The 19,591-nt window shown below is 41.8% G+C and overlaps 1 protein-coding gene across 1 annotated transcript in view; it reads right to left on the reverse strand.

The window, feature by feature from the left end:
* Nucleotides 1–853: 853 nt before the first annotated feature.
* The window catches only part of LOC111970405 (protein phosphatase 1H), a 24,970-nt gene continuing 6,232 nt past the window's right edge, over nt 854–19,591 (reverse strand). The window contains exons 2-10 of the mRNA XM_023997119.2: nt 9,135–9,252; nt 7,584–7,919; nt 7,153–7,265; nt 6,483–6,567; nt 5,642–5,760; nt 5,412–5,475; nt 4,391–4,498; nt 3,941–4,092; nt 854–2,824 (exon numbers count right to left, since the gene is read on the reverse strand). Coding sequence (XP_023852887.1) covers nt 2,644–2,824; nt 3,941–4,092; nt 4,391–4,498; nt 5,412–5,475; nt 5,642–5,760; nt 6,483–6,567; nt 7,153–7,265; nt 7,584–7,919; nt 9,135–9,252 — 1,276 coding nt within the window. The 3' untranslated portion in view covers nt 854–2,643. The remainder of the gene's footprint in view (nt 2,825–3,940; nt 4,093–4,390; nt 4,499–5,411; nt 5,476–5,641; nt 5,761–6,482; nt 6,568–7,152; nt 7,266–7,583; nt 7,920–9,134; nt 9,253–19,591) is intronic.

Here is a 19,591-nt window from a genome sequence, read left to right on the forward strand (position 1 = left end):
CCAGAGAGAGCACATCTGATTAAACTTGTCAACTAATCATCAAGGCCTTGAATAGGTGAATCAGGTGAGCTAGTTCAGAGCTACAACAAAACTGTGAAATGTCTAGGGGTCCCCGAGTGAGGAGAGGTTTGAGAACCACTGAATTACTATCCTACATAGAGGGTTCTAAGAAACAGGCCAGACGAGGTGCAGCCGTTGGAATCAGTGAGGTCCCCTCCCTTTCCACGGTCAAAAATAATGTCAATGGTGGAGTTCGTTTTGCATTATACGGTGCCCTGGGTGGGTGGAGATTTCACATAATGGCCAATGAAATGGACTAAAATATGCAAACTCCGCTCACCCGGGGCTCCGAGCCATGCAAAACGAACTCTACCATTGATGTATTTTTTTTACTGTGGAGATGGAGGGGACCTCACTGATTCCAGAGACTGCACGTCATCAAGCCAAGGAAGTACACTGCCTTTCTAGGGAGTTCCTAGCTGCCGTGATTCTACAACGGCATTGCTTGCTGTTTGGGKTTTTWGGCTGGGTTTCTSTATAAGCACTTTGTGACATCTGCTGATGTAAAAAGGGCTTAATAAATAATTTGATTTGATACACTAGTAGGGTGTGGATAAAAATGGTACCCTAAACAGTTCTTATTTAACAGCATTCTCAGAGCTATTACTGCACTATAAAATGTATTCTATATGTGGCTTACTGTGTTGCAGGATTTGTATTTAGGGTAGTCATTTAATTTTCCATAGCCTATAGTTACAGTACTACAAACGATTCCTTCTTTTTGTCATCTGGATTTAACATCTAAGTAATGATTATAATTAACAACCCATCAAAATGAACATAAACTAAACACTATGGTATTACCTAGTCATTTATTTAATAAGTCAAAATGGTTTTCCTCTACCTTCCCTTTCCAGATTTAGAGGCCAGAGATCTCTGTATAACTGTAATGGATTGCACACATTTCTGAAAGATTAACAGGGTTTATTCCTAGACTGAATGAACATTATCTAACTGCATTAGGCATAATTCCATAATTTACCAAATTATTAGTTCAACATACGGTTCAGAATTACTGGGAGTATGGGCAAGGAACATAGTGTACTTCTTATTTTGGTATTAAAGGATACTTTATTCTCTACCTCTTTATTATAAAGAAAGCAATAATGTATGATACTGTTTTTAACCAAAGTTCTCAAAAGCTCTGGATAACGTACCTAGTAGCTACAGAGAGAAGTAAGACATTTGAGGGCATACATTTTTCTTAGAAACTTTTAACATGAGTGAAATGAAGTATTTGATATGAATGAGTTCACGTATTAACATACAGGCCCTGGCTCACAATGTCCCTYGAGTGTTAGTAAGGCAGTCAAGTGAAATTGATCACATACCGACAAACAGATTCTCTACTACAAGTTGTCACTCCAGAAAATAAAGTAGAAGATAACACATCCAGTGCACTATTTAATTGGAGCATAAAAGTGTGGATCTTTTAAATCTGGGAGAAAATACTCAAACCGATACATTATATAGGATCACTTTGAGAGGAAAGAAAGCTTTGTTTCATTCAAATTCAAAACGACATTGCGCCTATATGCCAAAAGACCCTTTGCTATTTGAGTTGGATCGAATTACATCACAACAGACTCATGTCATGAACATCTCAGTCCAGCTTAGTCATTTCTGACACAAAAAAATACAATCTACTTTCTTGGTGACAACACTAACAATAAAAAAACAAAAAGATATCTCTAAAYATACATCATTTAAGAAAAGCCATTGAATTCATAACCACTAAACAAACAGATTGTCTTAAAGTGCTTCAGGTTTCACATCTTCATAATCATTCACTGCTGCTTTGACATTGGACATTGAAACACTGGCACGGGACGGGTCACAGACTTTTCCCTCTTCATTCTCTGTGTCTTCCTCATCCCCATCCATGTTTCAGACGCATCTCCCGACCTTTGACATGGGGCTTATATAGATATTTTCTCACAGAGCTCCACTGCCTTCTGAGAAGTGGCGTCATTCCTACTTGAGGCTAGTCCCTCAACTGCTATCAGAGTCACGCTATCTGCGTTAAACAATATGCATGGCCATCTACCTCCACCTGTCATACTGTGCTCTACACAAGCCATAAATTAGATTATTTGACCAATTTAGCATGACATAAATCACATGTGGGGGTCATAAGCTAATAAGGAGATTTTACTCAGAAGGGCGAACCAAGCACTGCTATAGGACGATGGCCAAACCAACCCTGATGAAATGATCAGCCGTTCAATTAGAGAGATTCAAATGTGAAACTACAGGGGCAGATGTCTGGTGAAGTAGTGATCATAAAGAGCAGGTTTCAGACATGGACATGTGTCAGTCGGTCGGTCGGGTAATGCTATTGAACACCGGTTACAGGAGTACCAAATATAAACAATAAGGAGAACCCGGTGTGTGAGTGTGTTGTTGTAGAAGCCAGGGGAATGGGCCGGTCAACACGTTAGCGCCGGCTCTCCAACCTGAGGCTTCCCTACAAGAGAGGTGTTTTCTTTCCCCCTCCCCCAGGCTAGGGTAGGGGGCACGGAGTGACACTGGTCGGTCCTAGGGAACTAGTCCTCTCCTGGCGGGGTGGTGGGACAGGGCCTGTCATGTCTCTGTCTCTTTCTCGGGCCCCGCCGGTCCCGCCGGCCCCGCCGGTCCCGCCAAGGGGATCACATAACAAGTGATGTCGTCTCCTGAACCCAGCCTCTCATTGGGTAACCGCCAGCCCCTCTCTTTCAGGACCCCTCGCGACCGCATCAACAGGTCCTGAGCAGCCAGCGTGTATCTGGATGAGAAGAGTTGGGRTCAAAACATCGAAAGGTGCAATTTATTTCAAATGCGTATTTTTTTAATGTTCATGAATTTAATTTGCAATGCATCCCAAATATGTGTTATGTGAAGGTGTTTGTCAAAAAGGTATTGCCACCGTAGTCATTTGTACAGGCTAGATACTGGCCTCTAGTGGAGATATCATTTAAATAATCCTCCTATACTAACCAATATTCAGTAGTTTTTTTCAAGGCTACCTGAATATTCAATATTTACTAGTGGAGGCTGCTGAGAGGAGGAGGGCTCATAATAATGTCTGGAACGAAGCCAATGGAATGGCATCAAACACCTGGAAACCATGTGTTTGATGTATTCATACCATTCCACCTATTCCCCTCCAGCCATTACCACGAGCCAGTCCTCCTCAATTAAGGTGCCACCAACCCCCTGTGATATCTACACCGTTTTAATTGGTAATAACTGTAATAGTATGAATCACATCCTTCCATGACAAGGCAACCAGCCATTCTCTGCCACAGGTGTGTCTCTAAGGCACCGCCGCCAGGTATGAACCACAGACATGTATGAACCACAGACAGGTATGAACCACAGACAGATATGAACCACAGACAGGTGTGAACCACAGACAGGTGTGAACCACAGACAGGTGTGAACCACAGACATGTATGAACCACAGACAGGTGTGAGCCACAGACAGGTGTGAACCACCGACATGTGTGAACCACCGACATGTGTGAATCACAGACAGGTGTGAACCACAGACAGGTGTGAACCACAGACAGCTGTGCAGGCAAAGAGAAATAAAAACATTGCCATTCATATTATATTTTGATTTGGAGAGGGGGGCAGTATCTAAAAACTGGATTAAATAGTTTATTGTTCACTGCTCGGCGACGCAAACAGCGATCCTTCAATCAGAACCGTTTACCGATTATGGATGTAGCTTCGAACGTGGGACACATGCTGCTAGCAGGTACAGTCTTTGACCCGTGACTTATCTCGAACGCAGTCGCTATGGAATACCCTTAGACCTCATCTTATTAATTAATTCAATAATTAATCAAAGGTCAATTATTGTGTAGATTACAGACTAGAGATTATAGTACAGTACCTCACAGGATCAGTGGGCTCGCAGCAGGACAGGAAGCCTGAAACTGTGTCTGCTACCTCCCTGTCCGTGGTCACGTCCCACAGCCCATCTGTACCCATCACCAGCACGTCGTCAGGGCCGTGCTCGTAGTCAGACATGTCGTACACTATCACCTGGAGATACGGGAGGGAAGGAGTGCAGGTCGAGTGTTAAACACGGCTGTAATAATAAGATAAATCATAGAGGCTTCCCATCTATCAATGAATTTGGATCAGATATCTTTGCTTTTCAGGATAATCAATAAAATACTGGACAATACATAGATTGATGAGCCAAAATAAAGTAAACTTATGTCATTAGATGTCGGCCAAAATTTGGAACACACTAGGATGCTTCTAGACAAGTCTTGATCTTGCAGATGGGTGGCGATAAATGGTCCTAGACATAAACAGCATAACATCTCTCATTCACCTCTGGGCAGCAGGAGAGAAAGGGCTTGATGTAGATGTTGGAGTTGTACACCTTCAGGTCATGATCGCCAAGGCCACGTGTTACCCCAATGGTGGCCATGACACGGGCCTACACACACACACACACACACACACACACACACACACACACACACAACACACACACACACACACACACACACACACACACACACACACACACACACACACAATGTGAATAATGTGGGTTAGTGCCTGTGGATATGCTTAAATTTGAGAAATATCCACTTATGACGGATTAGTGACTCAGGAGCATTTATCTTTAACCACACAGCTAAAGACTGGGAGAGTTCAGTAACAACCATGAAATCCTCCCACACATACAGTGGAATGAACAACTAAAAATTATATCTTGCTATGTCTGTCCTGCAGGTGAACTGTCCTGCAGCGTAAACAAGGAAACAGTAAACATGTCGTCCCCCACGAATGATGCCGCCCCCCTTGGGCCAAATTAGATGTCACGACTAACACATTTCAGTACTTCAGTTAATTACTGTAGCTCCCGCCTTGGGCCAATCTGTGTCATTTTGTAAATGCCAGATCTTTATGGCAAGACGCATCATTCACCCAAGTTTAGTCAAAATTGGACCAGTGCTGTCTGAGACATCGTGTGTGACGAACATACGAACGAACGGAGACAGATTCACAGTTCCCTCCCCGATTTCATCGTGGGGGACAATTAAGCTAAGCAGCTAAGCATTATTCCTGTCAGGGAAACATGACGAGGGCGGGAGGATAACCGCAACTCTACATGTGGTTTGAAGAACCAGCTATACTTTACTGTATAGCCAATCCAACGTCCCATGACTTGGTCAGGGTTTTACCTGGTCAGGAAAAATAATGTTGCTCTACCTACAGTACGGTAGACCTTACAGCACCATATATCTCATGTAAACCTACCCACGGTAGACCTTACAGCACCATACATCTACTGTGCTATTCTGTTATGATGTCCACCAGTACCCAGTCCATAAACATTTCACCTTTTTGCCCTCTCCATATATGAGTGGGAACTTGAGGTCGTCTTCTACGATGGTTTTGTAAGCCCTGCAACAAATAGGATTACGGGTTAGGGATTAGTGATTCTATTCTGTCAACAAGTATATTATTTTCCTGGTCAGGTTATGTGGTCTGTAAAAACTCCTGGCCCTAATCATAAAAAATACAATGGCCTGAAAAGTAACACACATGTTCGACAACAGCTGGCATTTACCAGCCGTTCATTGTGTGGTCCCTGAAGAGCATCTTCCTGCCCAGCTCCCTGTACTGGATCCTGCGAGGGAACTCCATGGGCGTGAACTCGTTCCCAAGCAGCTCCGGTCTCAGGAAGCCCTGCAGGGACACACAGAGCAGAGAAAACAGTGACAAAACTTTATATGACAAACTGTCATGTCAAATTGACTTGACTTTTGACAAAATGGCTCGTTGATTTAATATATTTTTAAGATGTGAATAGAGCAATAATCATCAGAGTTGGGGTAAATTACAGTCAATTCAGAAAGTAAACCAAATTCCAATTCCACATTTTCTGCATTGGAAAGCGATGAAGAGAATTGGAGTTGGAATTGGAATTTCAGTTTACTTCCTGAATTGTCTGGAATTGAAATGGAATTGACCCCCAACCCTGATAAACATACCGTCAAGGAAGTGTCATGGCAGTAAGAAAAGTGAGGGTGGAACATTATATAGCTGTGATGCACAATCAACACACAGTACATCTCTCACCCTGAGGGTTCCACCACTCTCCCACACAGCCAGCCACCCACCAAGCCGACAATAAATTAATAAAGATGTAGTCTGAATCAGACATTAAATAACATCACCCTCCCTCTCCCCTGCATCTTCCTTTTTGTCCAGGGCACCGTTGGAAAAGAGATTCATATCCCGTGGTGATGGGACTCACCTGGTTAAAGGGACATTACACTTTAAAATCAAAGTTTCTCAGATGTTTTCAGACCTCTAAAGTCTGAAAACATCTGACAAACTTTAATTCATGAGTAAATCTCCCTTTTAAATAAGTAATACATAAATACATGTATTAACCCTGTCCTCACCAGATACTGCAGGCGCTGCCTCTCAGACTCTGGCGTGAACTCGTTGGACATGGGGATGACCTCATCGTTACGGATGATGATGGCTCTGTAGAGACAGAGGAAGAACCAAAGTATAATGAATACTGATTCTATTTCTGTGGGAGGGACAATGACATACTGTATGATGACAAAGACAGACACCATAATGTGACCCCATATTAGGAGGACCCTCAAGACAGATAATGTGGTGTTAAGAGGGATGACACAGCATGAAGTCCAGGGATGTTACTGGATGATTATTGCCCCTAGACACTGATCTAAGGTCGGTTTAGACTAAGATTGACAAACAGTATACTGATCCTAGATCTGTGCCTATRGGCAAGTTCTACCAGGAGCTTACGGTTCASGATGAATGGTGTTGCAGTACAAAGAGTGGCCAACAGAGGTCGAAAGAACATCTGTGTGACATTATTATGAGCATGACCAAAGGAAACCTCTTTGAATCAATGGCTATGGGCAACATGTTATCACTTCCTTTAACCTCTGTTTCAGTCATTCAACTCTGCATTGAGTGACTGAAATCAAATACATTGAGTTGAATGTGTACAACAAGCAGGCCTGTAATACATCAGTCATTAGCCATTAGGGCATTAATCAATCCTGCTGCTATTAGTTTGATCTGTTGACCTACCTGCTGTCTCCTGCATTGGCAACGTAGAGCTTCCCCATCAAATGAATGGCAGCCAAGGCACAACAACCACCAGAGATGGTATAGGACATCTTTTCTTTCTCTATCAGTTCATCCTGTAATCAACAGAACAGGAACAGAAAACAAAAGGTCATTCATTCAATGGCTTGCAGAATGAAGTCAGTAGCACTTATTGCATTAAAGAGGTTATACTTAACTTGAGAGATAACGACTACCAAAAGATAAATAATCAGTGCATTCTGTGAAACCCATTTTGCTCACTAGCTCCTGTATCCCGTCTCATGTGGTAAACCGCTAGCCTCAGATGCCCAGGCTTCGCTGAGAGGAGATTTGGAAGAATGGTCTTGCGAGACTAGTAGAGCGCTATTTCACAAAGTAAGGTGATATGCTGTGAGCGTACGCCTGTGTCTTACCATCTGTTTGAAGGCGTTTTCTATGACACCCATGATCAGACTCTCCAGACTGACAGCCTTCTCCATGTGGAAGCGGATGGAGGGATCAGAGATGGCGTCAGGGTTCTCTGGGTCCTGGGTGGCATTCGCCCCCTTCTTCACCGCCACCTGGTAGGGGCTGCCATTCTTGGCCAGGCAGATAGGGAGCGCCGCAGAGGGGTTCTCCAGCAGGTGGGCAATGTCCTCCAGTCTGTCTCTGATGAGGCGATGGAGGAGTTTGGACGCCATGATGGCACACCCTGAGCCGGCGTGGCCGTCGAACACGCCCCAATACTGCAGAGGGATTCCTGTGCCATCCTGGAAAAAGTTTAAGTCAAACCAAGATCGAATCATATCAAACATGCATTTAGATATATCAATACAATTAGGCTGACAGTAAGAAAGGAGATAAATAGCCTGAAATAATAACACTGGCCACATGGGTCTCTCTAACAAGTCTCTTGCAAGATTTGAACTCAATGAGAATTACAAGCTCAGTGAATGCCTAAAGGATTTCCAGTGTGGAAATTTCTGTCAGAAAATGGATGGGAATAATTCTTCATCTTCATGRCACGACATCATAGTAAATATGTTCACAATGACAGCAGTTACTRTGCCACAGAAAAACCTCCTAAAGACAGTGAATATTAAGACAGTGAATATCCCACTTGATTTTATTCCCTTCCACAGGATTTCTTTATGCCRGTAAATCCCACTAACTAGATTTCCACCAAACCGGTGAATCTTACTTCTCACCATCTTCTTTTGCACCTATGCCAAGAAGTAATAGTGTTAAGTATAGTGTAGTAGTGTATGTTYAGACGGTTAGGACATATCTAAGAGCCCAGTGCACAGAATGGACAGCAGTATGGAACTCTGTTAACCTCTTACTGGACTAGAGGAGGAGGGCCACACGAAGCRATGATGTAATTCATTAACGGGAGGGACAGAGGGTGAACATGGAGAATAGAGGAGGGGGTTGGGAGGCCAGCAGAAGGACGGGAGCGATTGACCCGACATGACACAACCCTTTGAACAGCACTGTATCGACTGATATAGACTCTGCTGTGTAAATACATTTGAGAGATTATGGAGCCATCTCTTAGTGAGTGGGTTTTTGGCTTTGTGTGCTAGGGGCGGTTAGCTGCTCTACGGACCCACACAAAGCTGTTTCTAAATACAGCAGCGTACAACGGTCAGTCTTAAGGAGATTGTCTTTGCTTTGCCAGGAAAAAAAATGAATCCCCAGCCACCCAATGACGTCTGGTTCTTCGAAGTTTGGACTGGAGACATTTAAACTGACATGGTTGTATTAGAGAGACCTGGGTGAACCTTGCTGTAGTATGTCATCAAGGGTCCAACCTTCACTATAGAGGCAGTAGTACATAGAATACAGACATTTGACCAGGATGTGTGCATGCTTTGCCTAATCTCCTATTGTAGTGCTGTAGGCCTAGTTTTTGGGCCGTCTACTAATATAATCATAATTATTAGAACTAATGCTCAACATTCTATGATTTCAGGTAGTCTCACCCCATTGTCGTCCAGCAGTGTGGAGTTGCGCTGTTTTTTGTCGCTCAGCTTCTTCACGTAGAGCAGCTCACAGGAMGCTTGGTCCTCATTTAGCATGCTCTTCCCAGCATTGATGGTCCTGGGGAGGGTGGGATGGTGGTAAAGAAGGTATGGGGATATCATAAATCTTCTTGGTTCAGGTGCTGGACAGACAAATCACCCAACCAAGGTGCATCTCAGATAAATCACTAATGAGAGCCTATCAGCGTRGCAGACATTGTTTCATTTTGTCATGGTGAGATAGTAATGTTATGATCTATGTAAAAACATAAAGTGGAACAGATAGTGCTGTAGGACTGGGATGAAGTGTTTTCATTACTGGCCTATGCTGCTTAACGATAATGGCTTTGTGCAGCATGACTTCATATTCTGACCATCTCAGTGGACTGGGGCTCAGTGGGCATGGGACTGTGCTTGCAGTATGTGGGAGTAGACACTGCATTAGTCTGAGCAGAGGTGGAGTGTTTTTTTCCTCATACTTATATACCACTACCATAGTTAATATCATACTCTCCATTCACATGTATTAGATACAGTATAGCCCCTTTAAGAATATTTTGCCACAGAGGACAGTTTCCAGCTCTCTMCCTTCACCTCAGATCACTGCAATGTTTACACTTTTCATGACACTGAAATGGAATGAAGTCATGCATTACATTACAAAGCCATTATCCTTAGGGCTTTGTGATTCGGAAGAGGGGCTGCCAAAAGGTTTCACCCCTGTTTTACCGTTAAAGCTGAGAAACGATGATTYTCTGCCACTTCGGTGCGAGGATCCAACAGGGTCAAGACACTTTTATAGCCTTTTCAGATTCAATTAGCGGTATTTAGAACAATGGGTATTACCCGGATCGTATTGTAAAAATGTATTGCACAAATTGGAGCATAATCCTTAAAGTGTCCCTAACTATTACAGAGCAGGCCTAGCARATAGACCATTGGGCCAGTAACTGAAAGGTCGCTATTTCAAATCCCTGAGCCGACAAGGTGAAAGTTCTGTCGATAGTCGCCATTGATAATGGCAGATCCTGGCCGTGACTCCACTCTCCGAGGGTGTCTCAGGGAGAGATAGATTACACAAAAAACACATTTCCAATACACATTTGTACATCTGTGAAATAGGACAAATATAAGCACCCACCAAATTATTATTAATGATGTACTAGGAGTAGTGTGGAGAAAGAGAGAGTCTGTTTTATACAGCTGTGCCCTTACCCCAGTCATACAGAGGAGAGATATTTCATCACCTGAGAGGATGGGTGATATCTAACCAACAGGTTTACAAGCTGGTCCATCATGTACATTAGCCACCTGTCTAGGATCATGATGATGGTGGGCAGAGTCAAGGTACTGACTTTCACCTTTTCACAATGGTCTTGCACTAAACAAGTTATAACTTTAAAGGCTTAGTTAAGCCTATACATATCCTTCAGAAATCATTCTTAAAGCTGAAATATGTCACTTTTTGGGCGACCTGACCAAATTCACATAGAAATGTGTGTTATATCTCTGCCATTCTCATTGAAAGCAAGTCTAAGAAGCGGTAAATCTGTTCCATGTGCGCTATTTCTATGCTTCCCGTTCTTAAGTTTAGTTTTTGCGTCTTTTACTTTTGGTTTTGTACACCAGGTTCCAACAGCTGAAAATACTATATTTTTGGTTATGGAAAATATACTTGCTTGTTTTGTCACATAAACTGAAATTAAGCAAATTATTAGAATTTTAGCAATCAGGAAATGGCAGATTGATTTTTGCATGGTACACCTTKAAGCAAATGTCTTGCTATATAAAGGTGGCAAAAGGGCTATGTCAAATTTGGCAAAATAAATGCTATTTCAACAGGTAGAGGGAAATTATCCCTATTTGGTTTGATGTTCTGATATCAGTGTTCTAATATGAGGTAGAAACARCAATGGCTGCCCAAATCATGATTATAAAAAGCTATCCAGTTTGTAATCAGTAAGCTGGCACCGTAGAGTAGTGGCCAGGGGAGCATTAGTCCTGATGACAGGGACATGAACTTAGAGGCCAGGTCATGTTGTTCCATGTTTTACAACCAATGATGTATGTAAACCCTGGATTGATGATGCTATGTATTGGGCATTGAGAGGCTTTGAAGTCACCAGTCGGACATATTGACATTTTTATTTAACTAGGCAAGTCAGTTAAGAAGAAATTCTTATTTACAATGACGGCCTACCCCAGACAAACCTGGGCCAATTGTGCACCGCCCTATGTGACTCCCAATCACAACCGGATGTGATAAAGCCTGGATTTGAACCAGGGAACCAGCAATGAAGTGCCTTAGACCGCTGCGCCACTCAGGAGCAGTTCTCCATAGGAATTAATGAAATTCTACAGTATTTCAATTACATGTTTAAATGTTTAAGTCTTTTTTTGTTGTAGTGGGGACAGTAACATTAGTAATCTTAAAAGATCTCAAACAATTATACTTTAAAGATGTTTTAATATTTGTACATGTATTAAATGTTTATGTTTAGCTCACATCATATAGAGTATGCACTGAAGTGTCTGTAATAGAGTAAATACGGCCAAAAACTAATGTACTGTAGACATTAACAAATGCATTTCTGTATTTTTTACAATGTTGGAGGAGTGCCAAGATATATTCACGGTGTCTTCAACACAGCACCCCCTATCAGTCATCTAGTGCATTATATAAATCATTTCTTACAACACATCTGCAACTGGTTTGTCAAGATTTGGGGTGGCAGGTAGCCTAGTGGTTAGAGCGTTGGACTAGAAACTGAAAGGTTGCAAGATCAAATCYCCGAGCTGACAAGATATAAATATGTCATTCTGCACAAGGCAGTTAACCCGCTGTCATTGAAAATAAGAATTTGTTCTTAACTGACTTGCCTAGTTAAATGAAGGTAAAAAATCATACATTGGGTTAGAGGGGACAGTTCTTTTTTTTGCCTGCTGGATAAAGTTTGCAGCTTTTTCAAAATGTTCACAAACATTTTACATCTCACAATTCATGGGATTTATTTTGTATGTGTCACATCTGCAATATCTATTTCATTATAACTAATTTGGCAACCAAGGAATGTACTCTACGAGTAAATAGACATTAATTTCAGTGAGTCAATTAAAGTGCAAGCCAGTCATTCCCTGGTCTTCATGATGTACGAGAACAAAACAATGAAGATCATGTTCTACTCAATTTGTGACATRTTTTCTCATCAAGGCACATTTTCAGTCATTGTAAACATGTGACTGAAATACTTTGTCTGCGTTAAACAGAAGAACAGCGTTTAAAAAGAAATCTTGCTAACTCACGTAGGAGACTTTCAAAAGAGGAAGCCTCCAGTTCCACTGAGTTCCTCATCAGTTGGGTAAGTTTTTTGTTGCTGATGAAAATCGTTCAATCCTTTGATCTAAGTAATGATGACATACTGTAGAGAACCATCTACATTTTGTGCTCTATTTGTTGTATAATTCATCCTCTCAAGAGAATTTAGCATACATCACAAACCACAGTGATGATGATTACAATTCAGTGAATCAAATCAAATGTTATTGGTTGCGTACACATATTTGCAGATGTTAGACGCAGGTGTGGCAAAATGTTTGTGTTTCTAGCTCCAACAGTGCAGTAATACCTAACAAYACAAAACAATACACACGAAACCGGAATATAAATATATATGTATATGACGTGTGTTTAGACAGTATGGACAGTATATGAATAGAAAAGGTCTGTACACCAGTAGTTATATAGGATGCGCCTTGACTAGAATACAGTATACACATATGAAGTGGGTAMAACAGTATATATAAACATKATTAAAGTCACCAGTGTTCAATGATTATGTATATAGGGCAACAGTCTCTAGGTGCAGCAGGATTGAGTACGGGTGGTAGCCAGCTAGTAACAGTGACTGAAGTTAAGGGCTGGGTAYTGGTGGTGACTATTTAACAGTCAGATGGCCTGGAGATAGAAGCTGTTTTTCAGTCTCTCGGTCCCAGCTTTGATAAACCTGCACTGTCTCCTCCTTCTAGATGGTAGTGGGGTGAACAGGTCATGGCTCGGGTGGCTGATGTCCTTGATGATCTTCTTGGCCTTCCTGTGACACCGGGTGCTGTAGATGTCCTGGAGGGCAGGCAGTGTGCCCCGGTGATGTGTTGTGCTGACCRCACCACCCTCTGGAGAGCCCTGTGGCTGTGGACGTTGCAATTTCTGTACTAGGTGGTGATACAGCCCGACAGGATACTCTCAATTGTGCATCTGTAGAAGTTTGTGGAGGTTTTAGGGGCCAAGCCAAATTTCTTCAGCCTCCCGAGGTTGAAGAGGCGCTGTTGCGCCTTCTTCACCACACTGTCTGTGTGAATGGACATCTACAGGACATCTACAGCACCCGGTGTCACAGGAAGGCCAAGGTCGTCAGTGATGTGCACGCTGAGGAACTTAAAGCTTTTCACCAGCTCCACTGTGGCCCTGTCGATGTGGATGGGAGAATGCTCTCTCTGCTACTTCCTGAAGTTCACGATCAGCTCCTTCATTTTGTTACATTGAGAGAGAGGTTATTAACCATTGCACTGCCTCATGTTTGACTTCATCTCATGACAAAAATGAGTAAGAGTCACATGTCTTTAACAAAGTGAACTTGGTGGTCAAAAGAACTCTGATTCTAACTTCATTCATAATCAGTTTTCTAAGAAAGCCAAACAAGTTTATCACCAGAAGTCAAGATGATCTATTCCTGCCTGAGGTGCCTGTGGTTTCCTGTCACAGTTTCTCAAGCATGCAGTGATTCGTTGTAGTGTAGGAGTACCTGCATGACAACGGCCTCCACACTTCTCAAACTATTCAACTTCTCAGAAGAAAATATAGTAGTAAAACAGTTTATTCAAGTTCATTTATTATCTTATGAACACGTGATAGTTGATCTGATATAACATTTGGAGGTGGTAAACTGTTCCCTCTATTACACTGAGAGTGAGATAAGGAGGGTGGTACAAAATATATTGAGGGGAAATATGCTAACAGTATAGTCAAAACCTTGTACTTACAAGGTTATACAATTATATACTGAACAAAAACATAAATGCAACATGAAACAATTTCAAAGATGTTACTGRGTTACAGTTCATACAAGGAAATCAGTCAATTTAAATAAATTCATTAGGCCCTAATCTATGGATTTTACATGACTGAGCAGGGGTGCAGTCAGGGGTGGGCCTGGGAGTGCATAGCCGGATGTGGAGGTCCTGGGCTGGCGTGCCTTACACGGTTTCTGTGGTTGTGAAGCCAGTTGGATGCATTGTCAAATTCTCTAAAAGGACGTTGGAGGCAGTTTATGGTAGAGAAATGAAYATTACATTCTCTGGCAACAGCTCTGGTGGATGTTCCTGCAGTCAGCATGCCAATYGCACGCTCCCTCAAAACTTGAGACATCTGTGGCATTGTGTTGTGTGACAAAACTGCACATTTTAAAGTGGCCTTTTATTGTCCCCATCACAAGGTGAACCTGTATAATRATCATGATATTTAATCAGCATCTTGATATGCCTCACTAATGGATTATATTGGAAAAGTTGAAATGCTCACAAACAGGGACGTAAAGAAATTCATGCACAACATTTGAGAGAAATAAGCTTTGTGCGTATTGAACATTTCTGGGATTATTTATTTCAGCTAATAAAACATGATACCAACATTTTACATGTTGCGTTTATATTTTTGTTCAGTGTATAAAACGATTGAACTTCAAAACTAGTTTACAGGTAGAAACAACTGAAAAGTAAACACACAAACATTTAGACTCCGAGGTCTTGTTTTAGGCAGTGTTCACAGCCTTCTTGTTTAGGCAGTGTCACAGCCTTCTTGTTTAGGAAGTGTTCACAGCCTATTTGTTTTAGGCAGTGTTCACAGCCTATTTGTTTTAGGCAGTGTTCACAGCCTTCTTGTTTAGGAAGTGTTCACAGCCTATTTGTTTAAGCAGTGTTCACAGCCTTTTTGTTTAGGAAGTGTTCACAGCCTTCTTGTTTAGGAAGTGTTCACAGCCTTGGACAGTATATGAAAGAAAGGTCTGTACACAGTAGTATATAGGATGCGCCTTGATAGAATACAGTATTACCACATATGAAGTGGGTGAAACAGTATATATAAAACATGATTAAAGTCACGTGTTCAATGATTATGTAATAGGGCAACAGTCTCTCCTAGGTGCAGCGGATTTGAGTACGGGGTGGTAGCCCAGCTAGTACACAGTGACTGAAGTTAAAGGGCTGGGTATGGTGGTGACTATTTAACAGTCAGATGGCTGGAGATAGAAGCTGTTTTTTCAGTCTCTCGGTCCAGCTTTGATAAACGTGCACCTGTTCCTCCTTCTAGATGGTAGTGGGGGTGACAGGTCATGGGTCGGGTTGGCTTGATGTTCCTTGATGATCTTCTTGGCTTCCTGGACACGGGTGCTGTAATGTTCTGGAGGGCAGGCAGTGTGCCGCGTGATGTGTTTGTGTACCACAGCCACGCTCTGGAGAGCTGTGGCTGTGGACGTTGCAATTTTGTACTCGGTGGTGATACAGCCCGACAGGATACTCTCAATTGTGGCATCTGTGCAGAAAGTTTGTGGAGGTTTGTAGGGGCAAGCCAAATTTCTTTCAGCTCCCGAGGTTGAAGAGGCGCTGTTGCGCCTTCTTCACCACACTGTCTGTGTGATGGAATTACAAGACATCTCAGCACCGCGGGTCACAGGAAGGCCAAAGGTCGTCAAGTGGGATGTGTCACGCTGAAGGGAACTTAAGCTTTTCACCAGCTCCACTGTGGCCCTGTCGATGTGGATGGGAGAATGGCTCTCTGCTGCTACTCTCTGAAGTTCACGATCAGCTCCTTTCAATTTTGTTACATTGAGAGGAGAGGTTATTCAACCATTGCAAGCTCAATGTTTTGACTTCGTCTCATGAAAAAAATGAGTAAGAGTCACAACTGTTTTAACAAAGTGAACTTGTGGTCAATAAGAACTTGATTCTAACTTCATTTCATAATCAGTTTTCTAATAAAAGCAAACAAGTTTTATCACCAGAAGTCAGATGATCTATTCTGCTGAGGTGCCTGTGGTTTCCTGTCACAGTTTTCTCAAGCATCGCAGTGATTCGTTGTAGTGTAGGAGACCTGCATGACAAGGCCTCCAACTTCGCAAACTATTCAAACTTCTCAGAAGAAATATAGTAGTAAAACAGTTTATATCAAGTTATTTATTTATCTTATGAACAGGTGATAGTTGAATCTGATATAACATTTGGAGGTGGAACTGTTTCCTTTATTAACTGAGAGTGAGATAAGGAGGCAGGTTGTGGGTTGGCACGTAGTCAAGGACTACTTTTCGCACTGGGCACATGGATGCTACATCCAAATGGCTCCAGGCTGGCGGTCATCCAAAACTTGGGCTGCTTTCAACTATTATGGGTTTTATTGTTATGGGCAGCAAATACAATGTTTGTAACTCACATACTGTCTGTTTGATGAACCTGCAAAAAAAAGTTAAGTCGCACGGACATAGAAAACATATGTATCAAATGACTGGTCGTTTACGGAAGTGTGCTTCACCAGTTCATAACTCAATGGTAGAGGAATAGTTTCTTTAGAATAATTATGAGTAGCGTACCCGCATCATATATGAATACTTTGTGGAGAAAATGATGTTGGAACAAGCAACAGAGATAGTGTACGCAGAGCGGCTGACAGTCAGCGAGAGCTCAGGGCTTGACGTTCGAGTTGGTGGCATCACGTATATTTGTGGGGTCTGGTGTACTTGAGGTTCCACGTAATAGACAGGGTTAATAGATTGTGGTTGAGGAATGTTCGCTCTGAGTTCTCGAGCAGCATATTGTCTAAATTCTTTCTCTTAAGACGCAAAGTGTTGGATGTTTGATTGATAGATTTTGAGTGCGAGAGGTAGTATGGATATTTGTAAGTTTCCAATCAGATACATATTGTTCTGAACAGAGGTTTCAGTTGAACAGTGCTGTCATGAGGGGAAATGTTTTCGCTTTGAATGTAGTGCTGATGTCAATTTCTTGTCTACGGCTAACGCTTACTGTATCTAAGGAATTTTGATGACATTAGAGGAAGGATATGAGGAGATTTGTTGTGAGAGCACTAGCTGCACGATTTGTTGATAGACGCTCGCGTTTTGAAAATTAGTCCGGTTCTTATTCCATATAAAAGTTGAGTGGTACATTGTGGGGGATAGGATTTATCAGTTAAAGAGAATTTTGATTTTTTTGTGGCTTCTGTTGATATTTGAGAAATTAAGCATTTATAATAGGGACGGAAGCTTCATAAAATAATGAGGTATGGGACATTATATGTCATCTTGAATTAAATATGGGAACTGGTATAAGAAATTCATTTTGTTGAGGTTTCCGTAAGGGATCTAATTTTAGGTGTTAGGAGAGAACTAAGTGGGTCTCTGTTGAGAGCGTATTTGACAAGTTGTGACGGCAATTGTTATGGAGTGGGATCTCGGGAGATAGTTAGGTAAAAGTCTTAGTTTGAGTTCGCGCCTACCGTATCTATTTGAGACATTCGAAATGCTCTTCTGGTGAAGAGTAAGGTATTGCTAAGAGAGTTCTATTCAGAGCTGTCGAAATATTACCATATTTGGTAGACAAGTTCATCGAGTGTTCTCTTTGTCAGTTAAAGGTAGTAGTCTCCTGAAATCCAGAGTGGTGTGTGAAGATCATAATAGGATTCTCTCTGCAATTACAATCAGTATAGATTTCTATGTGCTGTCTTTTTGTTCTATAGCGCTAGCAGCTATTTGTTATATGCACTTTCAGTGTCTCGGTCTCGATTTGAAGGCGTATATTTTTTGTTGTTGGTTCTGTGTTTTTGCTAGATTATTATCATGACTTTCGTAGATTTTTGCATTACTATCAACCATTTTTCATATCTGTTATTTTTGTTTGCTCTTAGTGCTTTTAGATAGCCGGAGCTATTGCAAATATAAAGTTTAATGTTCAACGGCAATTTACACTTATTGCGGAGGTAGAATGTTAAGGCTAAAAAGTTGTCCAGGAGAGATTGTATTTTTTGGCTACTAATGCTTTTTGGTAGAGTCTGTACTGTTTGACTCCATATAGGCCTGTTTTAGTAACATGTAATTTAGTGGCGTGATGCTTCATTGGTTGGGTTCCACCTTCTCGATACACTGTGATCTGAGAGAGGTGTTGTGGGTGATGTGAGGCTCTGAGAGACTCTGGGTTTTAGTCATGAGGAAGTGTCCTACAGTGTGCTGCAGGGATGACTGTAGGTGTACCAAGGGGAAAATCTGATATCAACCTTGGAGGGACAAGTATGAAATTTTCTTAGGAGCATTCCGGGGGGAACCAAGTAGTGCTGTAAAACATGAATAGTTGTAATAGGTTAATGTATATTGAGGGACATAATCATACTACTGGATAATTGTTAGGTAACAGTAGTTATGAAGGGGTTGTCACTGTTTCAATCTATAAGTACTATAAAATAATAGTTTTAGAATGTCTATAGTGCAGGTTCTCTCTCTTGACAGTTTGAAGAGTTTGGGTTCTATAAATTGTGGTGTGCTGATATGGTTTTTGTGCATCAACTGAGTTGGACGATGCTGTTTGCCACTGTCCATACTGGTGCTGGCTGGCAAAAGGGTGACACCTGGTCTGCTCGTGGTGTGCACTGTCCTTGAAGTCTCTCTCCTTGGCTTTATCCCTTTCACCACCTCAACTGACTCGTCTGTCTCTAGAAGAAATAGGTGTTTGTGTATCCTAATACGTACCAAAACTACACATTAATCAAACAGCAATACCATTGCTTAAACAAGGTTTGGCAGTGTTAAGCTTCTTTGTTTAGGCAGTGTTACAGCCTTCTGTTTTAGGGAAGTGTTCACAGGGCTATTTTGGTTTAGGCATGTTCACGCCTATTTGGTTTTAGGCAGTGTTCAGCCTTTTTGTTAGGCATGTTCACAGCCTTTTTGTTTTAGGCAGTGTTCACAGCCTTTTTGTTTAAGCGTGGGTTCACAGCCTATTTGTTTAGGGCATGTGCACAGCTTTTTGGTTAGGCAGTGTTCACAGCTATTGGTTAGGCAGTGTTCACAGCTTTTTGTTTTTAGGCAGTGATATCAACAGCTTTGTTTAAGCGTGTTAAGCCTTATTTTGTTTTAGGCAGTGTTTCACGAGCCTTTTTGTTTTAGGAGTGTCACGCCTTTTTTTGTTTTAAGGCAGTGTTCACTAGCCTTTTTGTTTTAGGCAGTGTTCCAGCGCTTTTTGTTTAGGCAGTGTTCAAAGCCTTTTTGTTTTTGGCAGTGGGTTCCAGCTTTGTTTTAGGTAGTGTTCAAGCTTTTTGTTTTAGGTAGTGTTCACAGCCTTTTTGTTTTTGGGTAGTGTTACAGCCTTTTTGTTTTAGGTAGTGTTTC

The sequence above is a fragment of the Salvelinus sp. IW2-2015 genome, linkage group LG1 (genome assembly GCF_002910315.2).
Source record: "Salvelinus sp. IW2-2015 linkage group LG1, ASM291031v2, whole genome shotgun sequence".
In the NCBI taxonomy this organism is placed as follows: domain Eukaryota; kingdom Metazoa; phylum Chordata; class Actinopteri; order Salmoniformes; family Salmonidae; genus Salvelinus; species Salvelinus sp. IW2-2015.